This window comes from Prunus dulcis, chromosome 7 (assembly GCF_902201215.1).
Source record: "Prunus dulcis chromosome 7, ALMONDv2, whole genome shotgun sequence".
Taxonomy (NCBI): domain Eukaryota; kingdom Viridiplantae; phylum Streptophyta; class Magnoliopsida; order Rosales; family Rosaceae; genus Prunus; species Prunus dulcis.
In genome coordinates, this window is record NC_047656.1 from 6,152,367 (window position 1) to 6,162,988 (window position 10,622).

The window sequence follows — 10,622 nt, forward strand, 5'->3', positions numbered from 1 at the left end:
CTGTAAGCCTCTATCGACTCTGTCCATTTAAGTATGTGTTAATTCAGTTTTTATTTTTGTATTTGTGTTATGATGATTTCTGTCAGTTTTGATTTTGATTTTGATTTTGTATCTGTGTTATGATTTCTGTATGTTTGTTATGATTGATTGGCTGGATGGATATGTTACTGGTTAGCTGATGGTTGGTTAGGATTTTGTGAATTTTCGCTATAGGAAATAGGAATTAAAACCCTAGGTTTTGGCCGAATTAAAACCCTAGGTTTTGGCCGGTTTAAATTTGGTTGCCGTTTGAGTCTTGATCGAATTTCGCCTATTGTGCGATTTCCAGGTTTGATATGTTCGGACCGTTGGATCGAACTGAAACTTACGTAGTTGTACTTTTGTGTTTCTAGGATCGTTTAGGATTCGACCGATCGTTGATCGGAGTCCCGGATACTCCGAAATTCCAAACCCTAGGTCATGCTATGCTTTTAATTAATTAGTTTAAATTCGGAACGAAATTATATGTGCAGATGTTAGATTTGATTAGACGTGGTAGGTCGATGACGACTGCACCGAGTTCGGATCCCCCTGCTCAGGCGGCATCTGCTGCCACTGCTCCAGCTTTGCTGGACCACGTGGTGGTTGGTCACGAGGCGTCCCAGGCGCCTGCGTCATCTGCGTCATCCGTGGCGCAGCCACCTAGTGCTAGGCGGCGGCACCGGCCCACCGACACCATGGACACGACGACATCGACCGACTGTACTGGTGCCTCGGGATCACAGCCAGGTATAACTACACTTTTGTATTGTTAATTTTATTTTGAAATTTGACAATAAATATTATTTAACATTAATACCTTTTTTCTTTGCAGCGAAGAAGAACACTCGAGGACCGTGTCGTCAGCTGAAGACGGCGAAGGTCACTCGGGTGACAAACAGTCGTATCAGCATCGGATACGACGAGCGCCATCGGGCTGCACCGACGGCGGAGTTGCATAGCTCCTTGGCCCACGACATTGGCCACGTCGTGCGGACCCATTGCCCGATGCAATGGAAGTCTTGGAGGGTCATGCCCGACGAGATCAAGGCGGAGGTTCGCGGCCAGTTGTCGGTATGTACCTTACGTTTTCATTATTTGTCTTTAAAATTTTGTATATTTCTATTACTTAACGTATCTAATTAATTGATTGCAGACGAACTATAACTTGGAGGATCTCGACGAAGAGTCGTTGACGTACGTCAACAGACTCTTCGCTGAGAGGTACAAGCAGTGGAAGAGCGACTTGCACCACCATTTTCAGGCATATGATGATCCGCAAGTCGCTCTTCAGGAGGGTTGCCCGAAGGAGCTTGAGGGGCGGGAGGATAGTTGGGAGTGGCTCTGCGCTCATTTTCAAGCGCCCGAATTTGCGGTATTTTTTCAACTATATTTGTGTAATTATTACTTATTACTTATTAATGTTTATTTTATTTTTGTATTTCATTATTATTTAATTTTTTATATTTTAACTAATTCGTTTCATTTTTTGTATAACAGAATAAAGCCCAAGTGAATAAGGGTAATAGGAAGAAGAAGACCCTTCTCCACCATTCCGGCTCCAGACCCTTTTCGTACAGGATGGATGCACGTCGTCGGGTAATAATCACAAAATTTTTATTTCATTTTTAATATCATTTTTATGAATTTATTTTTTTCATACTAATATTTTTTTTCTTTTGTTCAATTTAGGAGGGGTCCAAGTTCCCAGAGATCGACGCCTTTGGTGACGTTTATGTTCGACCCGGGAATGAGTTGGCCGAGTCCCTTCATGTAAGTATTATTTAATTTTAATTCTTATGTTACGCATTCAATTTATATGCATGTTTTAATTTATATTTTATGTTATGTTCAACAGACGACGATGGTGGAGAGGAGCCAGTTGGTTCTTCAGGAGTCCGCCTCCCAGCTTCCTCCCGAGACTCCGATCGAGTCTGTGGCTCCTCCACACGATGCTGGATTTCAGATCTTGACGGAGACGTTGGATCAGACTCTCGGGAGGAGGCCGGGGACATATTGTCGAGGGATGGGGAATGCCCGGCGGAGGGAACCTAGACCTCGTTCATCGTCGCGGTCAAGCAGTCAGGTCACTGCTTTGACAGCAGAGGTGGCCACTCTTCGGAGCCAGATGTCAGAGATGGCCACTCTTCGGAGCCAGATGTCAGAGATGGCCACTCTTCGGAGCCAGATGTCGGTCATTATGCAGTCCCTCGTACAGTCCGGCATTCCAGTCCCGCGTTTTGATGCGCCGACTTCCGCGCCCGTCCATCCCGCGCAGCCCCATCAGACCACTGCCCCGATGAATCCCCAGACCTCCGAGCCGCATCCTGGCGACGACACGGTTGATTTTGATTCATTATTTGATTAGTGTATTTATTTTCATCATAAACATTTATTTTATTTGTAATACATTTATTTTATTTTATAACAAAATTTTATTCTAATTTATTTTTATTGCAATTTCATTGTTTAATCAATAAAAAAATAACCAATTTTATTTAAAATAAAAATTAAAAAAATTACAAAAAAAAAAAAAAATGTCAAATTATTTTTGCGCGACGGCAAATTTTTCGTCGCGCAAACCCAAAAGTAACAAAAATAAAAATTAAAAATTCAACTTTTTTACTTTTAATTCTTCCGCGACGAATACATGCGTCTCGCAAACACGTTTTGTGCGACGAAACGTATCCGTCGCTCAAACATGTTTTGCGCGACGAAGGCTATTCGTCGCGCAAATAGGTTTTGCGCGATGAGAAAGTTTTCGTCGCGCAAACAAATGAGCGACGAAACCTTTCTCATCGCGCTAATTTTTCTGCGGCGAACAGACGTCTCCGCAACAAGTTTTGCGGGACGAATTTTTTTTTGTCGCGCAAATATAAGTGCGCCGAACAAGTATTCGTCGCGCAAATTTTATGCGACGAACAGTTGTTTCGTCTCCATATCTTTGGTGCAACGAAGGTTTACACGTCGCACATTGTTGCGCGACGAAGTGGTTTTCTTGGTCGCGCAAAGGCTTTCTTCACGATCTTTGCGCGACGGATTATGCGCGACGAATTTTTTGTCGCGGTGAAGTTAGTGCGACTAAATGAGACTTTGCGCGACGTTTTTTTATTCGTCGCGCAAAGGTTAAAATGTAGTAGTGTGTAGCATTACTCAGATAAATTTAACCTAAAAATATAATGAAAGTGATTCCTCCCTCAAAAGGAAACAATAGGATCATAGATCTAATTGAAATTTCACCTAAGTAGACTAATGATTTTGCATATTTTACTGAAAAAAGAAAAACAAAAAAAATTCCCTATAGCATAGCACAGATATGTTGGGAAGAAACCTCCACAAATATCAGTATTGCTCAGGGACATCACGGCTTGAAGCCATTCAACATGACTTGGGATTTGATAATGTCATTTGTTTATGGAAGTATAACGAAGGATTCACTGTTGGTGGAACAACAATCAGTATTACATTAATACTTTAATTAGAAAATTTGGAATAAGTCCAAAATTGAGAATATATCATCGCATTTGTTTTGCTAATATAAGTTCTTTAACTTTTCTATCAAATAGGATTACATTCTTTTTTTGTATTTTCTGATATAGATCTATTATTGTTATTATTATTATTAAATTATCTAGTTGTTCCTATTATACCATTGAAGTATAAATCTTGTAAAAAATAATTTATAAGTCAACTATTACGAGATCTACAATAATAATGTAGATATATTATTATTATTATTATAATAATGTAGATATATTATTATTATTATGATATACTCTTGTAGATATATTATCATATGTTGTAGGTATATTGTCCTATTGGCTATTGCATGGGTATATTATATATATGTGTTTTATCATATTTTTTACAATGTGTAATAGTATTTTATGTACATTTTTTTTTTTTTATAGGTAACATACAACTGTATTTGTCTATTTTTGTATCTGACTTATATAGGTAGTCTTCTAATTTATGTTCCTAACTTATAGGTAACACGTGTTGGCTGCGGAAATCTTACGGCCTAGCGTTTGAGGCCGAGAGAATATACGCCAACACAGGTCATCCTACTTAGGAGTCATTCTATAGTGAGGACCTTATATATGGCCCTTAGGTGAGGTCATATATCTTAATAGTTGGATCAAGCTAACTAATTTGATTCAACAGCTAACCAATTTGATTCAACAGTTAAGAAATAGGGTTGCACCTAAGCATCATATATAAGACCCTTACTATAGAATTCTTGCTATACTTAACTGCTCAAAATATTGGAAATTAAAGAAGAGAAGACGAATGTTTGTGAGTTCCGGAAATTGTACTTCTTGTTGCCAGTTCCCCTTATCAGGAATTGATCAGGTGAACAACTGAGCAACTTTATTCTACTTTAGGTGCAACCTGCTCTTAATGATCCCTGTTATCTAGTAAATGTCAAGGAGATCTTTCTATATCGAAATATCAGTTGAAAAAATCATTGGCAAATTCCTGGATCACCCGGTAAGAATGTGGAGAAGAACAAAAACAGAATGGTTCCACCTACTCAAAACTCAGAGGGGATAACAATCACATATACAAATTATCTTGGTTCAATTTGAGACTTAATGTGCATAATTCCTTTATGGTATCATTGCATTTGGAATACAATACCACCCCACTACCATTTCCACCTTTTTTTATTATATTTAAAGAGCATGTCACCAATAATGGTAATTGAGGAGCAATTAAAGTCATTGACCAATCCTCTAATGATTCGAAAATCAGTTTCCTAAGTGAATATACATGCAATTAATTAAAAATAAATCATTGCCATAATATTTGGAGCTCATCTAGTTTCACCTTTTATAAATTATTATGCAATAAAAGTAGAGATGCGATTCTACCTTCAACATGGAAAATTTGATCAATCAGGAGTATTTCGGTTAAGGTTGACAAAAGAAAGAAAGAAGAACAAAAAAGAGAGGAAAGAATTTGATTGATATTTTTTCTTTCTTTCTATTTTACGTTGTTTGATCACATGCTTGCATGCACTATACACATTATATATATAGCTCTCCTCCCACCAACATTTCACTGTGATCTGAGTTATTTCTAGAGCTCCAAAGCCTTGCCATTTTTTATCTCTCGATCTAAACCCTAAACTCTAAACCCATTAGAAATGAAGGTCCTGCTTACTGCCACCGTTTTGGTCCTAGTTATTTGGCTAATTGCTTCACCTAATCATTCATGTAGTGCTAGAATAGTCGTGCCAGATGATTTCGATTTGTTTGATTATGGTGCTGTTCATCACAACACCCAAACTGATGATGAGGGTTTTTCTAAAGTATATTTACACTATTTCTTCATCCTCTTTTATTTATTTATTATTTTCTTTTCCTTTTTTTTTCCTTCCCATTGATCTAATTTGCGTTTTCTTTTTAATTTTATGTTTTGTATTAATTGTGCAACTAAAAGGAGGCCTTCCCAGAAGGATGGGAGACTGGAGCAAAAACAAGAGATTCATTCAATCGTACGAATGCCCATACTGAAGAAAATGATCCACAAGTACATAGTTCTTCTCTCTCTCTCTCTCTCTCTCTCTCTCTCTCTCTCTCTCTCTCTCTCTCTCTCTATCTCTCCCTCCCCCCATTAAATTTTCTATTTTCTAATGAATTTTCTTCTTTATTGTGCATCTGAAAGCAGGCCTTCCTGGAAACATGGGAAGCAAAAACAAATACTTTCAATGTGGTAGATTATGGTGCTGTTGGGAATGGCCTAGTAGATGATACAAAAGTATGTGTAATATATATATTTATTATTATATTGGTTATTTCTTGTAGCCAGTTGCTTATTTAACTGTGTCTTGTTTTAATTTTTTCAAACTCAAAGGCCTTCCTCGAGACATGGGGAGCTATGTGTGCATCATCAACTCAAGACACCCTTACCCTGGTGGTACCACAGGGCAAAAGATTCTTGTTAAATGCTGTGGCGTTTGAAGGGCCTTGCACGGCTAGTAAAGTAAATTTCCAGGTAAACAAATGTCGACAATTCACATTAACTTAAAAAACTAAAAATAATAATTGATGCCTATATTGCTATTACTTTTGTTTATAAATTCTGTACGTTTTATAGATACAAGGGAGTATTGTTGCACCGAATAACATTGGTGCATGGACAAACAAGGAGATGTGGATTCAGTTTTCGAAGGTACAAGGTCTATCGGTCAATGGAGGAGGTCGAATTGATGGAAATGGCGCCGTTTGGTGGAAAGCTTGCGGTGGCGAAGGCTGCCAGAGACCAACTGTATGTTAATGATCCGAACTGTAAATTATTTTTTTTGTCAACTAAAATTGAAGTTTAAACTGTTGGTTAGAATTAATATTTATTACTTAATGCATGGTGGTGCAGGCTCTCCATTTCAACAAATGTCATGGCTTCCAATTGAGTCGTCTGGCAATTTTCAATAGCCCTAAAAATCATATAAGCATTTGTAGCTGCAATGGCCCCCGAGTTTTCGGTCTCTTAATTTGGGCTCCTAAAGACAGTCCAAACACAGATGGAATTGATATTTCCCAATCAACCCGAGTCACAATTCAATCTTCTCATATAGCAACTGGTAATTATATATGGTAAACCTTTTCTTAATTAGTTTTAGTTTATGGTGGTATTGGCGTAAATTATTAATTGTTTTGCTATATATATATATATATATATATATATATATAGGTGATGATTGTATTGCCATCAATAGCGGTTCATCTTATATCAAGATTAGGGATATTAAATGCGGACCAGGCCATGGTATTAGGTAATCATTCGTTCATTTTAATTACATGAAAATGGCTTAGTTATTAATTAATTAATTAATTAACAGATTTGTATGTGTGTGTGTGTACACTAGTATTGGCAGTCTAGGTCAACATGGAGAATACAGTCAAGTGGAAGAGGTGCAAGTGAGCAATTGCACCTTCAAGGGGACAACAAATGGAGTGAGAATCAAGACATGGGAAGTAAGTGAGACATGCATCAAAATTGAATTGAAAGCGAGAGTAACTTAATTGATTTTGTAACTAATGTGATTTTTGTACGAATTGAATGAAGGGCGGTTCGGGATATGCTAGGAAGATCACTTTCGAGGGGATCACATTTGAAGACACCAAAAATCCTATCATAATAGACCAGCACTATTTTGCTAAACCTACTTCAGCAATGGACATAAGCAAGGTGAAATAAAATAACATAATAAATTGATTCTCAAAATAGAGCAATATGATATGATTTGTAACTAATTAGAGTAATTATAATTGTGTAATTTGGATTGTGCAGTCGGTACAAGTTAGCGACGTGACGTACCGAAACATAAACGGAACTTGCGCTGATGAGAAAGCCATAACTTTGGCCTGCGCAGGGGGCGGATGCACAAACATTGTGATGGACAACGTGACCATAAAATCTGATCTTCCAAACAAGAGGTCTTATGCTTACTGCGACAATGCCCATGGCACCTCTTCCTTCTCTGTGCCTTCTGTCCCATGCCTTTCGCATTGAAATAGCTCCTATACCTAGCCCTAGCCCTAGCCCTAGCCCTAGCCCTAGTAGTTGGTGGCTTCTATATGTTTTTTTGGTTTTTCTTTTTCCTTTTTAGTTCGCTGATGTAACAATAAATTAATTAGTAAGAATGGAATCATTTATGTTTTGGTAGCTCCTTCAATCAATATATAGTTCACATATTAAACAGCGTTCCTCTTCTTCAGTGTCAAATTAATTCCCATTGATTTTTTTTTGAAAATATATTTCGTTGACAGAGCTAAAAAAGGAAGAAAAAAACATTACAGTACAAAATCATTGATCTTGGAAAAAAAAAAAGTACAAAATCATTGATAATTGATATCTCTCTTCTTTTTTTCTTTTTTTTCAATTGTGTTTTTTAGGAGTTTTATCAAGACTCTTCATATAGCCAGAATGTTGAATTTGTTCCCACTAGGGCTTGCCCATTGTTTTATGCTATACACTCCACTGTAGCTAAAGAGCTCAAATAAGATATATATGAATGTTGTACAGAGTCTTTTATAACGAAAATAAATAGTTATTCAATCTAGCTTTCACGAAAATCAATACAGCTTACACATGAGGCTCTTGTACATAATGATCAGTTCAAGTTTATAAACCTTTTTTGTTTCATACGTACCTTGGTCATTCTACAATCTGCAAAGATAAATTTAACCCAAAAATATAATGAAATTGATTCCTCCTCAAAAGGAAACAATAGGATAATAGACCTAATTGAAATTTCACTTAAGTAGACTAATGATTTTGCATCTTTTACCAAAAAGAAGAAGAAGAAGAAAAACAAAAATGTTAGCATAGCACAGATATGTTGGGAAGAAACCTCCACAAATATCAGTATTATTGTTCAGGGAAACCATGGTTTGGAGCCATTCAACATGACTTGGGATTTGATAAGTTTATTTATTTATGGAGTTGAATTCCTAATTTTGTATGGTGCCCCACTTACATTTCATTCCTCTATGTGAATTTGTTCGTAATCGGAATCCATCTGTTAATTTGAATCCGACTACTAGAATATATGTGGAAATGACATGGAAATATATTAACATAAATTTAAATTAACTAAGGGATCCCATGGTTGACACTAATATCTCCGTAGCCCTTCTATACACTTCAATTGAACGCGGAGAGACCAAATGGGGTAACATATTCTGTCAGCACCAAAACTGCTGTGGGAATGACTCTTTCCTTTTCTCAGGCATAGAAGGACATGAGCTTCTCGCTTAAATTCTCACATTCTAATCTATAACTTCTTTCTACCTGTATAATCGATAATGCATAAACAAAAACATAAAAAAAAAAAACATATCAGAATGGATTGAATCTAAACAGCAATAGAAATATGCTAAATATATATATGCAGTATAACAAATACCTGAAGATGTAAATTATAGAAGACCCTCTCTCCAGAGGACTCAAAGGAAGAAGCATTTAGTATTTGAAGCCCTTCCTCCTCCAAGTTTAACAAGATCTCAGATAATAGATTGTTGTGGGTCTTAAGGGTGGATATTTGAATCGCAACTTCTCTGTCGTTAAGACGGTAAGTTGAAACAGCAGATAATGAGCTCCCAGCTGTGCTTTTCCCAGCTGTGCTTTTCATTTGCTTCTCTTCATGCAATTCCTGATCTTCTTGCTTAGAAATTCTTACCAAAAGCTCCTCCCTCTTTCTAATTAGTCCCTCCACTTGCTTTTGGAGCTCTGGTATGTACTTCACCACACGCGAAATTGTGTTTGGAATGCTTAATTTCTTCTGTAACAATAGCATGGAAATATAGTTTCAGAAATTATTGTGAGTACGATTCAGTACTTTCTCGTGTCTATACTGAAATTTACTTGAGAATTGGATAATTCACAAGATTCAAAGTACGTTGAAGTAAGAAATGAAAAGAGGGTTGAAGGATATTTCATTTTGCGCGGATTAGAAGGGACAATATATATTATGAAGTCTTGATATCCTACTATTTTTGACACAATTTTGAAGTTGGACTCCATTTCTTCTTTCAACATATCTCGTATCATAGTGAGTTATCCAATCCTAAACATCAAGAGTGGCCTTAATAAATTTCATACGTACCATTTGATCTGTAGGAAGCAGTGAACGCAATGAAGAATACAAGCTGTTGATCTTCTGTCGACGATCACGCTCACTAGCATTATGGTTAAGCTTCTTCACCATCGTGGAAACGCCGGCGTACTCTCCGCTTACAGTTGTGGATGGTGTGGAACGAGCAGGCTCAACCTGTGGCAGCTGAGATGGAAGGATATGAAGAAATGACTCTGCAATTTGATCCGTAAAACTATCCCTGTAGAAGTAGTTCTGGTCATGACTTTTGGGATCCTCTAAGGGCCATCCAATGGTTGAAAACGAGGGAGGAGATAAAGCCAACATGATGTGATTATTTGGAGATGTGTAAATGTATAGTTTGCTCAGAAATTGAAAATGATCATGTCATATATATATATGCACATATATACACAGAGGCATTTTTAAATTTAAATGTAGAAGGTGACTGATTTTAATTAATTATATAAAAGTGGCTTGTTTATAAATAAATAAAATTTAGATTACAATAAGATGGTCGGCAAAATGACTTGGCAACTTCCACTGCGTGTGTGTGTGGGCATGTGTGACATGTCTTCTGTTGGGAGAGAGATCCAGGTGGATTAAGCTGACGACGGATCAGGCACAAGATCTAACAAGCCAATCAGAGTTTAACCACGAACGTTAATATAAACAATAACTTCCCAAGTTTTTGGCTTTCGAAACTAAAGGTTGACATCATTTTTTTATTATTATATACTTTCCTCAAAATTACAAAATAATTAGTATTTAAGAAGATTCTGGAAGTGCAGACAGCGCGTGCCATGCATAACATACCATGTGCTTAAGTTGTGTATCGCATGGAGAGCGCGCATCCTTCTTGCTCCTCATTTTTTAATAACAAGCTAATTAACAAACATTTAACTATATCTATATAATTAAGGTTATCCAGACATGCAAACATGACGTCTCCTTTATTGACATTTTGGCTTCTACTGTGTTTTTTTTAAAAGCAAAATTTTAT

General features: G+C 36.9%; 2 protein-coding genes across 3 annotated transcripts; one reads left to right on the forward strand and one right to left on the reverse strand.

The window, feature by feature from the left end:
- The first annotated feature begins 542 nt into the window (after positions 1-542).
- Positions 543-7,536, forward strand: LOC117635260 (probable polygalacturonase At3g15720). Its single transcript, XM_034369608.1, has 10 exons — positions 543-768; positions 854-909; positions 5,692-5,781; positions 5,878-6,018; positions 6,121-6,258; positions 6,397-6,604; positions 6,715-6,796; positions 6,890-6,998; positions 7,090-7,212; positions 7,315-7,536. The coding sequence occupies exons 1-10, from the start codon at positions 543-545 to the stop codon at positions 7,534-7,536; spliced, it is 1,395 nt and encodes a 464-aa protein (XP_034225499.1).
- Positions 7,537-8,443: 907 nt separating this feature from the next.
- Positions 8,444-9,995, reverse strand: LOC117635609 (transcription factor ORG2-like). Of its 2 annotated transcripts, none has more exons than XM_034369937.1 (3): positions 9,632-9,995; positions 8,933-9,304; positions 8,444-8,817 (listed from the first exon to the last, which is right to left on the reverse strand). In XM_034369937.1, exons 1-3 carry the CDS (start codon positions 9,944-9,946, stop codon positions 8,752-8,754), a joined length of 753 nt encoding a protein of 250 aa, XP_034225828.1. In that variant the 5' UTR covers positions 9,947-9,995; the 3' UTR covers positions 8,444-8,751. The 2 variants fall into 2 exon arrangements, with proteins under 2 accessions (XP_034225828.1, XP_034225826.1); XM_034369935.1 differs by having other exon boundaries at positions 8,933-9,307; positions 9,632-9,994.
- Between the last annotated feature and the right edge of the window lie 627 nt (positions 9,996-10,622).